The sequence below is a fragment of the Ursus arctos genome, unplaced genomic scaffold, assembly GCF_023065955.2.
Source record: "Ursus arctos isolate Adak ecotype North America unplaced genomic scaffold, UrsArc2.0 scaffold_5, whole genome shotgun sequence".
Lineage (NCBI taxonomy): Eukaryota > Metazoa > Chordata > Mammalia > Carnivora > Ursidae > Ursus > Ursus arctos.
Genome location: NW_026623067.1, coordinates 52,337,206 through 52,358,751, shown reverse-complemented (window position 1 = coordinate 52,358,751; position 21,546 = coordinate 52,337,206). Strand labels below are relative to the sequence as shown.

The window sequence follows — 21,546 nt, the reverse complement described above, 5'->3', positions numbered from 1 at the left end:
AGGTTAGAAGGAGTTTGGGGGACCTTGAGCATTTTGCTGGCCTTGGCCAATTTGCCTGCTTCCTGTGTCATTTATGGCATCCGCCCTTGCCCTTGAACAGCGAAGGTAGAGCTGTACCAGTGCCTTAACTATCTCAGCCTAGGTTTTTACCTGAGGCAACATCTGACGAGTAGTGTAATTCTGAATATCTGTGTATCAAGACAGCCAGTGTGAAATCCAGCACAGGCAGTAAACGCTGCAGTAATGATCTTGGAGCTGTGCTCTCGTTGGAGCCACACGTGGCTATTTAAATTTAGATTAAATAAATAAATAAATAAAAATGTATTCTTCAGTGGCATGAGCCACATTTTAAGTGCCCAGTTGCCACATGTGGCTAGTGGCTGCCATGGACAGTGCAGATATAGAAAGAACATTTCCATTCTCACAGAAACGTCGGCACAGTGCTGGTCCAGAAGACATCCCCAGTTCTTGGTAAACATTTTGACAACCTAATGGTCAAAAGTTTCCAAACCTGAGCTTTGCATGCCTGAGAGCAATAGGGCATTCCTTTTGTTTTTCCCCCCTCAGACCAGAGAAGCTGTATATGACACATTTTCAAAGGCTAATCTTCCAACCACAGTAATTTTACACAACACAGCGGATGTGTTGGGAAGAGCCAGCTTTTAAAATTAACCCTTTTTTCCTAGTGAATTCCATTAGAAAACAAGGTCTGTGTTCTTGTAATAGAAATCATACTTAGGAATAAAAATCTTTTAAGACAATTATAACGTGCGGAAATCATAGTTTTACTTCTAGGTGTCGTAAGTGGTATTAATGCAGTAGCCTTAGGTGGAACTAGAGAACTTATTTTTTTATAACTTTCATTATGGAAGCTCCGCAGGAACTTTATCAGTGAAGGAGTTTTGTTATGGTTATCCCTCGGTATGCAGAATATATTGATTATGCAGATTACGCACTGTGACGTAATTTGTTATTGAATTGTTAGGTTTTATAAAGACAATACATTCATTTTCTACCCAGCAACCCCTGAAAAAACAGTATGGGTTGATCTCTGAGAGACTTAACATGCCACCTCTGTTTTATAAGACCCTCCCTGCTGAGATTTACCTATCCAGTACCATCTCATCAAAAGAACTGCGAAATGTTGGTAACGTGACAAATCTCTCATTGTTCCACACTGGTGTAGGTGCACTTGTCTGTGTTACTGATAAGTTCTTTAATTTCTCCTGAAGTATTAGCATAATTCCATGTAATACAGAAGCATCTTAATTAGCAAATAAAAGTAAACTTCTGCACATGATCAGAAACCTTAGTGGGTTTTTAATAAATTAATTGAATAATCAAAAATGCAGCTGTGTCTTGCTTTGTGAATGGTTAAGTTTTGAAAAACACAATTACAAACTGTTTTTGAAATGCATTCTTTATTCGTATTGTTCCGTCTCTCCAGTGAGCTTTTGCAACACAGGCTTTTTAGTAATACACAGTTTTGATTTGTGTTGTATCCATTTTTGGATCTTGAATTATATCATCAGCTTCATAGGATGTTTCGATTGTTGAATTTGATGCCGCGTTTGAATTGGGGGCTTTGGTTTTCCTGTTTGAGTTGCCTGCAAAACATAAAACAAAATGAAATAATTATTTGGAATTATGACATAAAATTTGGCCTTTTAAGATTTGTGCTTAAAACATACATTTTGGAGCAATTTTGAAAATATGTCTTGAAAACACTGCATGGATGAGTGAGAAATGAATCATTTCAAAGTTGTTTTTGAGCATTTCCTTCTGAAAGTCAAATTATGGAAATAGTAACAGAGGTTAAGAATTTCATTTGCGTGCTTACCTTTCTTTCCTCCATGTTTCCATGGAGGAAATTACACATTTGAGAAGAAGGCAACAATTTCTGGGTTACTTAATAAAAATGTGACTATCTCTATGCATAAAAACAAAACTATACTAAAGCTTATCTTAATAATTTGCAACACTCTTAAGGCTTTGAAATCGTAATCAGTTTAGATGTAATATTTAAAAGAGAACACATTTGTGCCACAATCCCATTTCACTCATTCCATGTAAATATGAGTCCAAAATGCACAAGGATAGAGGAATATGGACCTTCGCTCAGCACGAAAACTGAAGCTTATAGCAAAGAAATGGATTGTTCTTCAAGAATGATTGTTAGAAAAGTTAAGGGGGTGCATGGGTGGCTCAGGCAGTTAAGCATCTGACTCTTGATTTCGGCTCAGGTCATGGTCATGACATCGCGCCCCCATGTCGGGCTCCACACTTAGTGTGGAGTCTGCTTGAGACGCTCTCTCTAAATAAATAAATAAATCTTTAAAGGAAGAAAAGTAATTGTATCCTATAGTTTGCCAATATATACAAATTTAAATAATGTATAAATATGTAGAAGCAGTAGATAAATGCCCGCTGTCACTAATGCCCTCCCGTGCTGAATCCCTAGCCCCGCTCATAGTCTGGATGCTGTCTGACTTACCAGCAGCATTTCTTTCCTTGGCCTCCGGGATACCCTTTCTTGACTCACCTCCTGTCTCCATTGCTCCTTCTCAGTCTCTTGTTGGTCCCTTTTCTCTCCAGGCCTCTTAGATTCAGGAGTGCCTCAGGGCTTGCCAGTTGGTTCCTATCATCTACCGCCTTCCTCCCTAATGAGTTTCATTTAGAAAAATCTGCTCCGAACCTGCCTCAGAGGAAGCGGGACCCACTGGCTGAGAGGTTCCACTATTAGAAACAGGTCCTTCCTCTTCCCTGTGCCACTTGCATGTGTTCGTACTACTGCCTGGCTTTGCCTATTTATAAGTAACTGTACAGACTACTTTCCAAGCCCCATCAGACTACCCCCACTGTGGGTTGATTTCAGAATTCAGCACTCACAGGGCAATATTATTGACAAGTTGTGAAGAACGATGTCTTGCTCCAGCTCCCAGATCATGCCCACAGAACTGAAACGTGGGTAGTGTTGTTCTCTGAGCTCATCTTAAAAGTTTGAAGTATAGGGACGGCCTAGAGTCAGTCGTTCAGTAAATAGATTTCATTACTTCTGAACCTCTGTGGTGGTAAAATAAATGTTCTCCTCAACATTCAGTCATAATGTTTCAACCATATAATCTGATTTTTGAAAGTTAATTTGTTGTAGGCACCCCATTTTCTGGCCTGGCAAGTAGCTCTCTGGCCAGTCAGCGATCATTCTCTGTGAAGTGGAGTAGGAAAGGCTGGCATGAAAATCTAATAAACCGATACATTTGACTTGACTGTCACTTGCAAAGTGGAGTTTTAAAAAATAGTAGATGAAAATTTAGCTACTAAGCACTTAAGTAACGGAATTTATTCTCTGTGGGGGCCACTGAAACTGTTTTCGTCATGTAACATTAGAAAAATGACGTTTTTATAGGTTTATTTTTCATTTGCATAGCATAGTTTGTCCTCTTCAATATTCTAGCAGGTAAAGACAAAGATCAAGGATGTAAGATGTAAATTGGTTTCATTTTATCTGAGTGGCTTTTGCATCTTACATAAGCAATTCTTTAAACATCTAAAACTTAAAATTTTATTGGAGTTCCTGGAAGTCTGAACTGAATGTTGGTTAATTCCAGTCCTTCATGTGTCCTAAGCTTTTTACATCCTTAGAATCATGAGTTATTTCAATCAGACTTCCAAGGTGTTTTTATCTACCTTGTCGCATACAGTTTTTGTTTTTGTCTTTTTTTTCGTGGGAAATAAATTCAGGAGGTTATTTCCTAACTTAGGAGTTCTGTCTAAATCATCTCCGTGCTGACAGCTCTAGTTTCCAGTATGTATTTTCTGGCAGCAACTGGAAGAGTTTATCTAACCTGTCTACTGCCCTCTGAAATTTAAAGCCTTGCAAAATAGATTCCAGTGTTACAGGTTTTTCTTCATCTAGGACTTAGAAAGACACCCATTCTCCAGCCCTGACTTCTGATTTCCTTGGCTACTGGATCCTTCTAATTGGTGTAGGTACAAATTTGTTTCTTAGGTTGGCTTCTTAAGGCAAGGCAGTTCGCCTAACAGAACCAATCTGCTTCACAAACAGGAAAAGATTTGCGATTTACACCATACCAGTATCATTTGAAGCAGGAATTTTGATTAGCAAGTTAACACCCCTAGTGTTGACGCTCTTCTCACAACTTACAAAAATCCAAAGGTGCTTTCAATGTGTATCCTTCTGCAGTGAGTAGCTAGAGTGATGACAGAGTCCAGCGACCTGCATCTCTTTGGAGTAATTTTAAAAGAGCAGGAAAAGTCTGAGCAACCTCACCTTTTCCTAGTTTTGCTTTGATTAATAGAAGCTAATTTCTTAACCAACAAAGTAGGGATACAATCAGCAGCCTCTTTTTCTGTCCCAGGATTACAACATGGAATAGATTTTAAATAAGGAATCTGTAATTCCATTGAGCTCCCAAGGGATTTGTTACACATAAAAGGTTTTCCTTAATTAATTCCTCTTTTTCCTTGCAGAATGCAGACTGTGAAGGTCCAACATTATTGTTCTTTCCTGGGTTTGGCATTAGTTGTTCTTTCTGCTACTCATGTCCCATTTTCATTCTTTTTTTTTTTTTTTTTTTTTTTTTTGGTGTCTGGTCCTCAAAGGGAAATCTCAACCTTCCTTTAATCCTCTACCTCTCAGACTGGCATTTAAATTAAAGCTTTGGCCTTTGTCAGAATTCAAATGCAATTCATCAAACAATCTTTGCAGGTATCCTCATCACGAATTACACCAATATATTTTTTCTGATAATGGTTAAATTTTGCATTCGTTTTCAGAACCGGTCCTCAGGAATCCATTTATCTTACAACTCCTCTATGAACTCTGCCCTTGCCTGCCATTCCAAAATATCAGAAGAGTGCCGGAGACCCCTGCAGGTCTTCATCTCTTTGACTCTCTGGCCAGAACTGTAATTAAGCTTTTCTGCCATTATCTGCCTACACCCCCCTAGCTTCTGTGTCACAGTCTCAGTCCTACAGCAGCTTCTGATTCCTAATTGGCTGGCTCACTTTACTCCTGACTGGAAAATCTACACATCCCACTCATCCCACAGTTCCTCCTCGTGAAAAGAAGCCACCTTAAATCTGTACCCTAAGTGTGTTTGATTTGCAAGAGGATGTTTTCCGTTCGAATTTAATATGAAGCATGGGGCTGGATCCAAAGTTAATGGCGAAGTGGGCAAAACTTGCCCAATGACCTGCTGATTTACTGTTCTTTACCCTGTGCGGTGCCCTGCCTTCTTTAGAATATAGAAGTATCTCAAGTAAATACAGCCAAAAATTCACTGTACAAGCTACAGTCTTAGACTTGCCCTTTGGCTTTATCCATCCATCAATGAGCGAAGGCAGTTCTATCCAGAAATGTTTTTCCTATCCTATTTTTTTCCACAATGGGCCTTTTTTCCTTTTTCTTTTCTGCTTTATTAAATTTTTCCAATCACTGACGACTAAAATAACTCACAAATAACTTAGCTCATATTTAAAATCCTCTAATGAATTTTCACAAGAGACTAGCTTCTATTTTGTTTATTGGTTCCAACATCAGCTGAGACTGCCCAGCCCTGAGCTCTGAGGAGGAACCACACATAGCAAATGTGGCAGGAGCTCTGCTGAGCAATTTGATTTTTCTACATCTAGGAACAAAAGCAGTCATAGGAAATTGCAGGCTCAGTATTTTAAGTAAATGGTCCCATAAGGAGGCACAGTAACCTTTTCTGTTGTTGAGTTCAAATTACCCCATCTTCTACTAAGATCTCAATGAGTTCTTAAGGCCTTTCTGGGGGCACCTGGGTGGTTCATTGTCTGCCTTCGGCTCAGGTCATGATCTCCAAGTCCTGGGATCCAGCCCCGAGTTGGACTCCCCCTGCTTGTGCTCTCTCTCACTCTCAAATGAATAAATAAAATATTTAAAAAAATAATAAAAACATTTTTTTGAAAAGGGCACCTGGATGGCTCAGTCAGTTAAGTGCCTGCCTTCTGTTCAGGTCATGATCCTTAGGGTCCTGGGATCCAATCCCACATCCAGCTCCCTGCTCAGCTGGGAATCTGCTTCTTCCTCTCCCTCTGCTCCTCCCCCTGCTCCTGCTCTCTTGCTCACTCACTCTCTCAAATAAATAAATAAAATCTTAAAAAAAAAAAAAAAGCCTTTCTGAAACAAAGAATGGTATTACAAAATAATTTGGCAGCTGAATTAATAAGAGTTTTGAGCAGAGTTTTGTTGGACAGGTGTTAAGGCTACTAAGAAAAATAGATCCCAAAGTTGTCTATAAATTTAGTACAAAACCCATCAAAATACCACTTGATTTTTAAAAATTTGACAACATGATTCAAAAGCTTATTTGGAAACCTGAAGAGTAGCCAAGAAACTTTGATAATGAAGCATAATGGGAGGGAGGAGAAAGTCTTTCCTGGTCAGGTGTTAAAATTATATCACTACAATAATTTTTAAAGTATATTATTAGCTTAAGAATAAACAGATTGATAAATTTAACAGAGCAGAAGGTCTAAAAATAGATCACAGTATATATAAGAATTCAGTTTATGACATTTTAAATTGGCAAGAGAAAGATTATCCAGTAGATATTTGGACAGTGGGTTCATCTGCAAAATAAAAAGGCAGATTCCCTACCTCACACTTTACACCAAAACTAAAATTCCAGTGTTACTAAAAACTTAACCAAACAAACAAAAAAACACAAATAAATGTATTAGAAGAAAATATAGGTTAGTATCTTTATATCTTATAGTGAGGTGATTTTAGATTTAGATTTTTAAAAATTTTATAATTTTTTTTAAGTAATCTCTACACCCGACGTGGGGCTTGAAATCATAACCCCAAGATTAAGAGTCACATGCTGTACCAACTGAGCCAGCCAGGTGCCCCCAGAGGTGAGAACTTTCTAAGGATGAAACTGAAGGGAGAAAATACAAAAGAAGAAACTTCTCTAAATGAAAAATTGTCACATATTAAATTACAAGGGAAACAACTGTGAAAACAGTTGTGATATATGTGGAAAAGAGTTTAGTTGCTGTGTGTAAAGTTCTTCTAAAGTGGCGAAAAATGTACATCACCATAAAAAAATGTGTATGAGATATGAGCAATAGTATGCCACAAAAGAAATAATGACAGGGGCACCTGCCTGGCTCCACTGGAAAAGTGTGCAACTCTTCATCTCGGGGTCATGATTTCAAACTCCACATTTGGTGGACAGATTACTTAAATAAATAAATATTTTTAAAAAGAAGAAATAATGACAAACATTAAAATGTCCACTCACACTCTTAATTTAAGGTAAAAACACTATTATTTTTTTCAGTGAAATTAGTAAAATGTGTATCTTTTGAAATAATAATACACCTGAAATAGTACTTTTCTGGAGGGCAGTTAGCAACTCGTACCCACAGCCTTTAATATGTGCCCATCCTTTGGTCAACAAGTCCACTCGCAGGGATTTATGCTAAGAAAATACTTAGATAATTTGTACAATGTATGTGTGTAATGAAAAAAAAAAAAGGAAGCTCTTTCAAAGTCAATAATAAAATATGGTATACTCAGATTTTAGTTTCTAAATACTGTTTCCAACTAAAATGAACCACGCTTTTTAGAGAAATGTCAGATTCCAGGGCTGGAACAGGGGACGTACAGGCTGCCTGGAACATTTTGTGAGAGAAAGCAAGAAAGTGCTCAAAAAATTATGGACACATTTCAAAAGGACACAGGACCCAAATTTAAAGGGGCTCCCACAGGCCAAAGCTGAGACAATGTAAGGATCCGAATAAATAATGACAGTCATAGAATATTTTAAAACGAAACATCTGAGTCCATACTGATCTTAATAAATGAATGAACAGGTCATTAACCAGGGGAGAAGGGAAAGCTCTTTCTTGTAGTAGAATTACAAACAGCCAACATCAAAAGAATGTGGGGCTTGGAAAGTCACATTTTATAACTGTTGTAATAATAGTTTAAAATTATTTTGAAATTTTGAATGAAAAAAATTAAGAGCTGTCAACGAGTGGATGAAAGTTTGAGGAGGAACAGGATATTTTCAGTCTCAAAGTGCCTCCCTACAAATTACTTAGGAATTAATAGGGAAAAATAGTGACTTTACAATGTATTAATCCAGCAAATGCAACCTTAGCCAACGAATCAAAGTTCACATCACCCCTAATGGGACAAACCGGTATTACGTGCTTCCTGATATGAGGCCCTGAGAATATGATTTCTGTGGTGTTCTTGTTGAAATGTATTCTCTCTCCAATCATGAGAAAATATCAGACAAAGTGAAAGACCCCGTACAGAATAACTGGCTTCTGCTTTTCAAAAATGTCAAGATCATGAAAGACAAAGAAAGGCTGAGGATTAAAGGAGGCTGAAGAAATGTGACAACTAATTACAAGACTAGATCCTAGATGAGAAAAACACTGCTATTAAGGATGTTGACAAAATCTGAGTATGAATTGCAGATTAGATAATATTACTGTGTCAGTGTTACATGTCCTGACTTTGCTAAACATACTGTAACTGTAAGAAAAAAATCCTGTTCTTAGGAAGCACTTACTGAAATATTTACGGCTTAAAGGCATGATATCTGCAAATTATTTTCAAATGGTTCAGAAAATATACATTGAGAGAAAGTCAATGACAAGGAAAATGAGGCAAAATATTAATAATGAAGTAAATCTGAGGAGAGGAATACAACCTTCTCTCTACTATGCTTGCCATTTTTCTGGAAGTCTGAAAGTATATCGAAATAAAACAATAAAAAATCATAGCGCTCCGCCAGGATATTAAAGTGGAACTATTCTATGGCAAAGGCATTTATTTATTGGCAAACAAAGATGTCAGTATTGTTCAGTGAAAAAAAAAAAAAGCCTAAGACTCATCCCCCCCTTCGTTGTAGTCCCGTATGTAGAGCTGCAAACCAACAATCCATGAGGGATTCCACGTGGTGTTAATAGCCCTCCCGTCTGTACGGTAGAATCACGGAAGACGCTGTTGGTTTGTTTCTCTGTATTTTCTAATTTTCCATCAGTAAAAGCGAATTGAAAGAAAGGTTTTGCTTTCCAGGTGACTCTCCTAAGAAGAAGAAATAGAGCAGACCATTCTGAGCCAGTCCGAGTCATGTTTTGCTCATGGGCAGAAGAAACAATTGCGTGATCTTCAACTGTGCTTTCTCAGTATTCCGTACGTGATTTATGTTTTTCTCCTAGACAGCTGCACCTTCCTGAGGGGTTGCTCACCCTTTCTCATTTTTATCACCTGCAGGCCACCAGATACAGGGCCTCAGGTTGTCTATTATCACTGTACAACTGTATTATTTTCTTTGTGCCAGGCAGCCCTACTAATAGCTGCCCATTTAATTTCCATCCAGAACTCTGCTTCCAACAGCCCCTCTCCTCAGGCCTCCACCCACCTCCGCAACCCCGAGTGTCCGTGGAGACTCAAAACCACAGGATGGATGTGCTTCACCGGCCCGGAGCACCAATTTTCTTCAGATAGGAGAAGGAGAGGATGTTATTACTAGAGTCAAACAAGCCGTTACATTCAGCCAAATTGAAAAATGACGTAAATTTTTAAAATAAGATGGGAAAAAGTTAAAAATAAAATGGGAACTTCAAATGATTTAAAGCTCATAGGCCTCAGGCAAGCCTTTCCAGTCTAGCCCCTGGAATTCTGGAGGTACGAGTCCCTTTCTCATTCCCCTTTAAGGAATTTCCAGTGGAAAAGTTTGAGAAGCAGGGATCTAGGACATTCACCCCTCTAACTGCTTCTCTATTAGCCATTAATTCTTTCACATCGTAGGAAATGAGTCCTCCCCCTCAAGAGTGTCTATTCAAAAAAGTGCCCTGCACACAGTCATCTTATCAGAACTGTACAACTAACAAGCAGTGGGATTCTTTTAAACACTGGCATTTGAAACATGCATAACTCAAAACACACAAAAAAAGGGAAGAAAATGATGATGGGACACAATTTAAAGGCAATCAATTTCTTAGCGACAGTTCCTTTGCACAAAGTGAGCCCTGGAAATAGCCCAGCGAAACTCTACAGTCACTCCCAGTGGCCTGCTGTTTTCAGGATCAATTCAAACGTATAAAGGCTTAAATTGTATACATTAAAAAGAAGGGGCGCTTGGGTGGCTCAGTCGGTTAAGCATCTGACTTCAGCTCAGGTCATGATCTCAGAGTCCTGGGATCTAGCCCTGCGGTGTTGTGCTCCCCACTCAGTGGGGGGTCTGCTTTGTCCCTCAAGCCTCTCCCTCCACCCCTCCCCCTACTCCTGCTCTCTCACACGCTCTCTCTCAAATAAATAAATAAATAAATCTCAAAAAAAAGAAGAAGAAAGATACACAAAGGAAAAACCTTGGCAAAACTGCCTAAGATCAGACTATTTTAGACTTAAACAGCTGTCATTTATAGAAACATAAAGTTCAGTGCCCTAGGTCAGTTTTAGAATTCGCACAGAAACATTTTTTCCTTCACGCCATTCAAATTGCCTGTAATGAAAACAGTCTCAATTATAAAAATTACTCTAAAATAATGGGAGGTCGACTCTTAAGAACAGATCATTTTGAAAGAAGATGAAACTGGTTTCCTCTGATGTAATGTTTACCTACTTGGTTCTTCAGCAAACATTTCATTATGTCCTTGACGTTGAAGGCATTCCTTAAGTGGGAATAAAGACTTTTTATTTTTAATAGAACACTGGAACCTATCCCTAGGTGGGAGAGTCACTGGAACAGAGCATGCCCACCTCACAACAGCTCCACGATGTTTTCACTCTAAAGGGTCACTTTCAAATATAAGCCATTTTCTCTCCTATTTCAGTGACATTTCGATTACCTATCTTGTTTTGGGCTCTCCACCATGGCTGATTTGGTTAAAATCAACCCAAAGGACTAAAATCACCTCATTGGAAAGCAGCAGGAAGGCAATGACCACATAAAATCCTGCTTTGTCGATAGCAGGCACTCAGGAAAGGTGCCTTGAGCTAATTTGCTTCCTGATAAACACAGTGTTTTTGAGAGGAGACATTTCGATGCAAGAAAGCAGCTTCTAACTACCTCAGAAGTGCGTTAATGGATCTCCGTAGCTGAACGGCAATAAGACCGAAAGACTTGAATCAACAAGCCAACTAAATCTGTTGCTAGGTTCTCAGAGCCGACATGAAATAAGAGCCCCCAATAACATTTGGGGGCAGTCCCTGAGATTAACCAGGAAAAAGAACCAACTTCTGCTTAGCACAACGCATGGCATAGAGGAGACGTTCAGTGACTACCTGGTGGCTCTAGAGGCGACAGTAAAGAGGCTCCTGTGATCGTCTACTATAAAGGTACTACTCGTTCAATTCATTCAACAAGCATTGTTACGTGTTTTAGGCAATAGGGAGACAGTAGTGAGGAACAAGTGAAAATTACTACTTTCCAGGCACTTACTTTCCAGTTGCAGTGGAGAAAAGTTAGACAATAGACAACTAAATATACAGTATATTAGTGCCAAATGCTTAGAAGAAGAATAAAACAGGAAGGGCGTATGAAATGTTGAAGGGGAGTTAAAAGCCAGATATGGGGACCAGGGAAGAACTCCCTAGGAAGGTGACTTTTAATAAAGATTTAAAGAAAGTGAAAGTCATATGGGTATCTGAGCGAAGAGCCTTCTGGACAACGGTGACAGCACATGCAAAGGCCCTGAGGCAGAGGAGTTTCAAGGAAGAGCAAAGAGGCCAATGTGTCTGTGCACAGGAGATGAGAGAAATGTGGGTGGAGAGGGCAGAGCACAGAAGCCCTGGTAGGTCCCAGTTAAGACTTCTGTATCTAACAAGAGAGGTGGGAAGCAATTAGGGTTTTCTGACTTAGCTTGTAACAGGCTCACTTTGGCTGCTTTGTGGAGAGTAGACAGCAGGTGAGCAAGGGCTTACTTAGCTGGGAAGGGGAGCTATTTGTTTTAAAATGAAGAGGCTGGAGTTTGCAGCTTTAACAAACTCCCTAGCTGATTCTTATGCATAGTAAAATTTAAGAACATCCACGTTAAATTAAGCACTTGAGACAAAAAATTGATTTTATGATCTAATTACTTGGTAGTCACTAATCCACTGTGGAGAAACAGGGTCTAAGCCATCGGACCGAATTCAACTAACAACCTGTCTATTTGGTGACACAATTCCAAACAGTGCTTCAGAAAGAGAACTGCCAAGGGACCTTGGCCTCTTGCTCTGTGACGCAGGACACCCTCTGAGACCTTTCTCCTCTACAGAAAAGGAAAGTAGAGCTAATGCGATCATTCTGTGACCTTGATAAGGTCACAGAGCATGTATTCCAGAAATATACATTTCAGGGTTCAGCCAAAAGAAAGCTTCTGAGCAGGCGATTTTCCAAAATTTTTTAAAGTAAAGTTTTTCATTCTCTTTTTAAATAGAAGTTACGGAAGACATATCTTATTCTAAATACATACGTGTGCATAGGTACGCATATATATTCCATTTATATAGTCTACATTTTTATTAAAATACACTCTATATATCTCAAAATTTATGACTACTACTTTTTAAATACACAACAGGAATTTATATTCACAAAAATTATAACAATTCTTTCTGACTGAATTTCCTGATGCTAACAATTAGCATTTGTGTGGCACTTTGTAACTGAGATAACGAGACCCAGTTCCACAAACTGTACATAAACATTTCTTTCTACTTTATGGTCACTCTACGTGCGCGTGCGCACACGGATACCTTAAATAGTTTGTGATCTAGTCAGGAACAAAGACAGTCTTCTGTTTACCTTTCCTGTTTTTCTATTCCTTTTGTGTGCCTCTGAAGTGTTTTATGTGCTTCCTCCGAGCTCTGCAGCCCTCAGACACCCAGGGGAACGCTCAGCTGACCACTGACTGACCCATCTTGAACAATGCAACCGTCAGCATTAATTATCAGATATTTTGCTCCTCTATTTATTCGACTTCTTTGGCTTTCTCAAAAACAAAATTTAAAAACTCCCAAGAGGCTAAAACCTTTATAACTGAGAGCCTTAAATACAGTAGAGTGGATTTATTGGCTCCTTGGGTTATTTTTCGTGAGAACATTTACATCCTGCCCCTCTTCTGTCCTTTGACCCAATTTCTTGAAGGTATTTCACCATTAATGCCTAATTTCCTGTGAATTTCTATAAAGGCACATAATGAGTTGAATTTTTAAAAAGCATTCATTGCTCACAGGATGGTGGGTTACCCAGGGACAGATGATTTTCTTGAGTAGAGTAAAGGGAGTTGGCTGCAAATAATGGAGGCGGATTACCTTCTCGAGTGGAAGAAGCCACGAGGCGTTGAAGTTTAAGGCCAGGGTCTAACCTTTGAGGCTTTGTAGACAGAAATAGGTAGCAAAGGACACAGACGCTGACGACAAAGGCAAGCAGAACAAGGGCAGCAGTTCCCAGTCCAACCAGGGCACCGATGCTGAAGAAACAGTAAGAACATTCTCACCGTCACAAAATGGTTTACACATACACTAGAGAGAAGGTCTGAAGACTGTCCGTTCTTGCTTCAGTCATTCCTAACCAAACTCTATTTTAGTATAAGCAGTATATGATTGAAATCTATAGCTCACCTTTTGCTTTCATCAAATTCTTACATTTTCTCTACACATTTATATGTCAACATTAGTATAGAGAACCATGTGAACGCCTATGGCAGGTGAAAGGTCATGTGATTTTCTTGGGCCAGTTTAAAAATATTTCAATCAAAGAAACCTCTAGTAGTATATTTTAGAAAGAAAAATCATGTTCACCCACAAAAGATGAATAGAAAAATACTGACTGGTGCAAAAGTAGTAAAGCAAATGTTTACCAGAAATGAAGAACTTTTCCTCTGGAAAAGTATGGAAGATAGCACTTACTAGGACACAAAACCACAACTCTTACAAAAGAGGAGAAGAAGGTCTAATGAAAGGAAAGACATTTATAAAATTTATATAAAGTTCAGGTGTAGCCTGAGTTTTTCCTTTCGAAAAGAGCGCACCACCAATGGCTCCTGGCACTAAGGAAGGACCCCTTGTGCTTTTCTCCAAAAAAGTGTCTATCTGCTATTAGTTTCTCTGCATTCACTTTGTGGTCACTCCTTCTGATACAATTATCTATAAAACTAATCATTTGAGAAGTAACACAGTTTTCATAAGCCTGTGAACTCAATATTTTTAAGTGGGGAAAGGAACTTGGAGAAAAATTATCTTGAAAGACTAATAAGCAAACATACGTACTTTACTTTCCCGAACCCAATATATGTGTGGGTATGTAAATATACATAGAGGTTTTAAGGGGCTCAAGAGCTCATACTTCTGTTGACTTTCCCACAGTGCTGTGCATGCATATTAAAAGCACTGAATAGAGTACTTAGCTTATAGTAAATAGAAGTAAATGATAGTAAATAGAGGGGCGCCTGGGTAGTGCAGTCGGTTAAGCCTCAGACTCTTGATTTCGGCTCAGATCATGATCTCAGGGTGGTGAGATCAAGCCCCTAGACAGGCTCAGGCTGGGTGAGGAGCCTGCTTAAGATTCTCTCTCCCTCTCCCTCTGTCCTGCCCCCCTCCCTCCAATCTGAAAAAAAAAAAAAGAAGAAAAAGTAAATCATAGTATAATCATCACTGAAAAGTAATCATCGTCGAAATGGTCGTTGAAAAGTAATGATCTGTTTCTTCATCATCGTCCTGGCCTATCTGTAGGCTTCCGCTATTTCCTAGAGATTGGGGCCCCGACAAGTTTGCCATGTACCAGGGGGAAGGAGGGGAGAATTTGACCAGGGAGGCTAGGTGTGTTAGGGCTCTGGAAAGGAGAACAGAATTAAAAGTGAGGTGCTTAAGCTCATCCCATTTATCCTTGATTTTAGGAGATAAAGTCCTCCCCACCCCCAGCCATTTAGAGATTGCCTCCTTGGCCACAGACTTGGAGTCAGACCTCCAGACCTCCAAAGATACTTGTGCCTGGTTGATTAATGTCAGCCCAATTCCCCTGGCCCTGCACACGGTGAAGCCTGGATAATTCTGTGGCTAGAGTCAGTGTATGTTTTATATGTAAATTGGAGTTTGCCCTCACTCGTGCACTCTCTTCCCGGGGCGAGACTCCTTGGCTCTGGCAAGGTCTCTTTCATGTTTGTTGGCCCCAAAGCTGACTTTTGTTGATTATATGCGCCAGGGAGGGTTAGGACTCTGCACAGACACAGGGAAACATAATCCACTTAATGAACATTATCTGCTGCACAAGACAGCTAGGCTGCCACACATCTAGAAAGATTCTTGAAATGAGAACCAGTTATTTAAAAAATGCTCAAAGTAAAAAGTAATTTAGTCAATTTAAAAGTAAAATTGTCAACCTAATTAAATTCAACATGCATATTGTGAGCTTTTAATGTACACAGTTTAAAAACCCATCACATGATTGGGATAAACAAAGCATGCTCTTTCTGCTTTCTAGTATAATGAAAGAAGGTTCTTCATAATCTTGACAGACAGCTTGGGTCACAGTCCCATTTTATAGAGATGTTGCTTCATGCGTACAAAACTCTAGATAAAGACGAAACTCTAGGAATCTCGGAAAATAGTCCTGTTGACACTACTTACTGAACTCATGTGTTGCCCTGTGCAACAGGCATTATTTTCCTAGGTCCTGAAGCAGGTCACCAAAGGAAGCCCTGAGAGGTTAGGGATTTTGTAAAGAGGAGAAGAGACTGGGGTGGGCCAGACACAGGAAAGGGGGAATTCTCCTTTCCTCCCAGCACCTCGATGGCAGTCGGCTTTGCAGTCTCTGGGGGAGGGTCTGAAGCTGCCGCCTCGTTCATGCCGCAGGTCTCCGACTTGGAACCGTTGCTTACCTCGTGCCTTTCTCTAGCAGCTGTAGAATCTCAGAACAAATGCTAGTGACTCCGGCAATGTTTTGCACGGTTGGACTATTTTAAATTTGGGTGGAGAGCAAAGAATATGAGGGAAATGAAGCAGAGTTTTTGCCTCCCGATTGTGTTCTCCGTGCTCAGTAACTAACAAGACCCCCAGATTTAATACTGCCAACTGATGTCCTCAGTTGAAATGATTTTTGTATGTCCTAGGAGCTGAGCTCTACTGTGCGTTGCGTCCATGCTGAGTGAAGACCCCAGCCAGCTATTCATTCTTTGCGCCCTCATAAACCTATCCTCTGCTGCCTGTCACTTTGGAACTATTCAAGGATATGAGCATCCCAGACACTTTTCCAATTGAGTTTGACTTAAGAGTTGCAGTCTCTGTCGGAGGTGCTGCCATCATTATTAACACCTCCAAAGACTGGAGCGGGGTTACTGTGCTATTTTCCAAAAGGCCAGACAATATGCCAGTGCAATACTAATTACTTCTCCGAATGAGACGGATAAGCTGCCATTATTTTCCGAGATTATGCCCCACTCTGGCACCACACAATGTTGTTAGCTGAACTTACTGGTAAGAGGCACCCTTTTTGAGATATTTTTTGAAGCTCGTAATACATTTTTAAAAAATTACTGCCTCAAGAAATAACATTTAAAGTCATTTGCTGTGGACTGGACATGTGTGACAAACTCTGGATCATGCTAGAGATATAACACTCTTCCCCTTTCCAGCAGAGTCTCTGTCTTGTCAGGCACAAGCTAATTGGTTTGTGAGAAACAACAGAAGGTGGGTCTGGAGTGCTCTCACATTCATTCTCCAGGCAAAATCAAAGCATCAGGTTCAAAGGTTGCAATCTTTTGGAGTGGGGTGGCGGAGGTGGGGGGGGCACTGAACAGTGAAAATATCTGCATAAATACTAGGTGGGGACAGGTAAAATTCCCATCATAGGACAAAGAGGCAAGGAAGACTCCACCTGACGAAGTCTCTTGTCTTTGCAGTAATGGCCGAGTGGCTCAGGTGTTAAGAAAGGGGGGTCCTGCAAAAGGTTCTACGGAGTGTGTATTATAAGGGCAAGTAAAACTTTCCCTGCCTGTGGGTCTCCAGTTCGGTTCTGGGTCAGTGTCGGATCGCCTGAAAAGAGCAAATTCTAAAGTCTTGTCGCTGTTTGCGTACACACACACCCCTTTTTGATTTCTTCTCGCCCTCAGAGAGACTTTAAATACTCTGGTCCTTGGTTAATACCTTATAATGAGTCCCGAAGTCTCCCCCTTTCTATTCAAAGCACCAAATGCCCAAACAAATCAGAAAGAGAATGAAAACCTCCTCAAGTTATCTGCGTGTCTTCTCTACCCGCTGAGCCTCCTGCCTGGGACTCGTCCCTGGCGGGCGTGGAGCCCCGGCGCGGGGCTGAGTCGGGCCAGCGGAGCCGGCACTGCGTGCGCCCCGGGCGCACAGCCCGCGCTCCTCCCGCGCTCCTCCCGCGCTCCTCCCGCGCTCCTCCCGCGCTCCTCCCGCGCCAGCCTCGCCGGGGGGCCAGGCCCGTTCACACTTCTGGCCGCCACAGCCTGACCCTCGCCGGACGGGGGCAGCACGGGGCGGGCCCCGGGGTGGAGCAGCTCCGAGCCGGGCGCGCGTTCTCTGCAGGTCCCTCACCCCGGCCTCGGAGGCTCCGTGTCCTTCCGGAGGGACCCGGCCCCAGCGGGCGACCCTCCCAGTCCCGGGGTGGCACCGCTCGTCGCCTCCCCAGAGCCCGCCGCCAGCCCGCCGCCCTGCGCACCTGAGGCTCCACATGTAGCTGTGCTTGTAGGGGAAGTAGCTGCCCGGCTCGCTGCAGCAGTACTTGAGGTCGGCGAAGCCGCAGCAGTAGAGCAGGGCGGCCCCCTCGCCGCTCCGGGGGCACTCGAAGGGCTCCACGAAGCTGTGGTTGAGGCTGTAGTAGCCCGAGCACACGCGGCTCGCCTCGCTCATCGCGGGCGGCTGCGGACAGGGGCGCGCGAGCCCCCGGACCTGCCCTCGGACCGCCCGCGCCCCGCACCGCCCGCGCACCCCCACGGCCCGGGCTCGTCTCCTGCGAGCGGGGGTCGGTCGCACTGCGTGTGCGTTCAGCCTTCGCGCGCCTCCTCTGCGCTCTCTCCTCCCCCTGCCCACATGGGCTCTGGTCGCTTTACTCGCGCTTCTCCCTCTTCTTACTGAGTGGCCCTTTTTTCTGCCGCTCTTCAACCCTGTACCTCTTCTCCCCCTCCCTTCGTTGGCTTTCTTCACGCTCCCTTGACTCCCCTCCACGACCTCTCACTTCATCGACGGCCTGGGGAGTTCAGCTGGCCCCACGGCACGCCAGAGAGCGATTTCACCCAAAGGAAAAGTGGAGGTGTCATATATGTTTGCCGAAGTTGCCGTTCTGCCTCCCCAAGGACAGGGCAGGTGGGTTCCCGGCAAAACAGAGCAGGGCCAGGGGAACCTTTACCCACAGGGGGCCACCGACCCACGGAGCTGAGTAGTGGGCAGAACCAAAGACCCTGAGCTACCAGGGAGGGGGTGGGTGGCGAGGACTACTCCGTCTTTGAGAAGTACACGTGAAAGATTTAAATTTGCCAGTTAAAAAAAAAAAATCAAAGACAGGAACAAGATTTTTCATCAAAAAGCTAGCCATGCATTCCGTATTCTGTGAAATGGCCTGCAAAGGGAAGAACAGGCCAGAGATTCAGGGAAAGAAGGTGAGCACTTTCTGCAGAGACAGGTAGACAGAGAAGGAGGCAAAGGAGATAAGGAGAAAGAGACCTGAATCCCTTGTGAAGGGCTGCAGAAATTTCTCTTGTTTGGTATTCTCATTTAGTAATGCGTTTGTTCACAAAGTCTTAAAATTACAGTAGTAATGAATGCCCTTTAATAAACCAAACAACATCTTGGTGTGCAAAGAAGAAAATAGTGATAGCCTTAAGGTGGGAGATGTGGTGACTGTGACATTCGTAGAATTGGTAAAATAGACAGAACGGTGTTCCTTTCTCTTCATTTGTTTCTGCGTCTTTCCTTTCGGCCAGAGGGTGGATTGGATGTTGCCATTCTGAATTTTACCTTGTTGGGGGCTGGGTGTTTCTGTATTCCCAGAAGTATTCTTGAGCCTTGTTCTGGAATGTGGTTAAGTCACTTGGACCCGGTTGGAGTCTTTTGAGTTTGCTTTTAACCTTTGTTGGTGGAACCAGAGTGGGCTCGAGGACTAAAGTTTTCCCCATCACTGAGGTGATGCTCTTCCGAATCCTCCACTGGACACCTTGTGAATTCCGAGAGTTCCCGTTCTGACTGGTGCAAACAAACTATGACACGCCTCCTGACCGCTCACAGGAGTGTTCCCTCTGCTCCTTTTAGGTAGCTCTTTTCCTGGCTTCCGGTAGTTTCTTGACAGGCCTGTGCCGGTCAGTACTCTGCTGAAAACTCAAGGAGATCCTCCAGGGATCCAGTTCTCTCTCTCTCTTCTCTCTCTCCAGCTCTCTACTCCCTGGTATCCTGTTCTGCCCCTCTCTAGCCACTGTGGCTTCTTGTCCTCCCACCTTGGTCTTCTCAACTGAGGAAAGCACTGGACTCTCCCTGGTCCTCTCCTGGTGCTGCCGCTGTCTGGAAGCTCTCTCCAGGCAGTAAGCCAGAGAAATCATAAGCCCTCCCCTGTCTGTTTCCCCTCTCTTGGGGATCCTTGTACTGTGCTCCGTGATACCCGTGTTCAAAACCTATTGCTTCTCCATCTTCTGCATTTAGTTTTATAGGCAGGAGGGTTAATCTTGTCCCTGTTAAATCATTTTAGCTTAAGTTGGCCAGGCGATTAGACCTGATCCAATCTAGGCCAGTTAGGCTCTCTGTCCTGGGATTGGGATTGTGCCCTGGGGACAGGAATCCATAGGGAGCTAACATACGGGGAAAGACAGAACAAAGCAGGGAGGAGCAGCAAAGAAAGGGCAAAAGGAGTGCTAATGGTTTTGCAATTCTGTGCAAGTCCTTTCCTGAGACCCACCATACTCCCAGCACTGCGATTTTTGGAACATCCCTGACTCCTTAGAGTAAAATCCCCTTTCTGGCTGAAGTGCATTCAACTTGAATTCTATTGCTTGCACTCAAAGAGTTCTAACTCCTACAGCACGGCTCCCTGCGGAGGTGACAGAGAAGGCAATTGAAAGGCAGAAACCCGGGCTCTTTGACCAGTGAAGCTTGTTCTGTTGCAAGGTTGGGGGGGGGGGGGTGCAGTGGACTTTTCTTCTGTTGTGCAAGAGGAAAAGAAATTTGGGGATGAAAGAAATGAAAACTCTTTTGGACAGTGATATCGATTGTCTCAATAAAACTGAAGTCTTTCTGGAGCCTGAGACACCAGGGTGGAACATGAGTGGCGGGGAGAATGGAGGAAACTGAGGGCAAACACTAGGAAACAATCTCGGGTGACAGGCAGAGCGAGAACTGGCACCTCGCTGAGGGCCCGGGTGCACTTAGAACCCCTAGCTTTCTGGTGGAACCAACCCGCTGGCTCATGTGATTTTCTCCAACAATGAATGTTCCATGATGGAGAAATAGGAGCAGGGAAATGAGCAGTAGGATTTGCCAGGATGATTCTCTGGGGCTCTGTTCTGGCCCCCTGATGCTTCTGCAGTCACCACAGTGCCTTGGCACTTCCCTAGCCATAGATACACACTGTATACACATGAAAACACACACAGGGAGAATGATGTGCCCACAGGGGCTAGCCTCCACCAAGCTTGGAGTACTTGGTAGCCTCTGAGGTTCAAGTTAACAAAAGAGGCTTTTAACACATGAGGCTTGAGGGCAGTGTCAAGACTGAGGCTTTCAACAGTACCAGTTGAGCAGTTGCCTGCTGTGAGGTCCCACATGACCCAGTCCCCAGCTCCTCGCCTCTAGGCAAGAGAGATTCTGGCAGCCAGTGGGGGTGGGGCTGGCCCAACACCCAAAGATTGCCAAACAGGACACCTTTTATTTTCACGTATCTCCCTGGTTCTCAACAAAGGTGGTATCCCCCCACCCCCCCACCCCCGCTTTGGGAATATTTAGGGAGTAGTTTGGAAATAAGGGGATGACGGTTTTGGTTGTCATGATGACCAAATGCCCTCCTGGCAATGAGGGATGTAGGCCAGGGGTGCTAGACATCCTGACCTCCTGCAACATCTGCAGAAAAACGAGGAACTGTCTGTGATTTTCCACTGTTCCACAGGACATTCACGTAGATGAAAACTGTATTTATCTAGAACCTGTGCCTGGGTTACAAATAAAATACAATGTATTTGTTGAATTTTCCAGGAATGTAACTACCATGTAATTTGAGGGAAGATTGTTCTTTGTTTTGTTTGAAACTTTACCAAGAGTTTTCCACTCTTTGGAAAATGAGGTGCCAGTGGTAATGTTGCTTGCGATGTCCTATTTGAGTTGCCACCACTGCCCCTCCCCCCCCTCCAGCCTGCGTTTGTGCCCTGAGGGGACTTAGAGCTGCTGCTTGCACACTGCTGGTGTAAATGTCATGTCTTTGGTATCGTACTTGAGCACTTCCACATGGAAATACATACTCCGTTATAAATTCCATGCCATTCTTTTCTTTATACCACAACAAAGACATTGCATAAATTGTATTAATTTGCTAGGGCCACTGTAACAAAGTACCA

At 42.6% G+C, this 21,546-nt stretch overlaps 1 protein-coding gene across 1 annotated transcript; it reads right to left on the bottom strand.

Moving 5' to 3' along the window:
- Window positions 1-1,412: 1,412 nt before the first annotated feature.
- Window positions 1,413-19,911, bottom strand: SHISAL2B (shisa like 2B). Its single transcript, XM_026498894.4, has 3 exons — window positions 17,676-19,911; window positions 13,313-13,470; window positions 1,413-1,607 (listed from the first exon to the last, which is right to left on the bottom strand). Exons 1-3 carry the CDS (start codon window positions 17,864-17,866, stop codon window positions 1,471-1,473), a joined length of 486 nt encoding a protein of 161 aa, XP_026354679.1. The 5' UTR covers window positions 17,867-19,911; the 3' UTR covers window positions 1,413-1,470.
- Window positions 19,912-21,546: the final 1,635 nt, after the last annotated feature.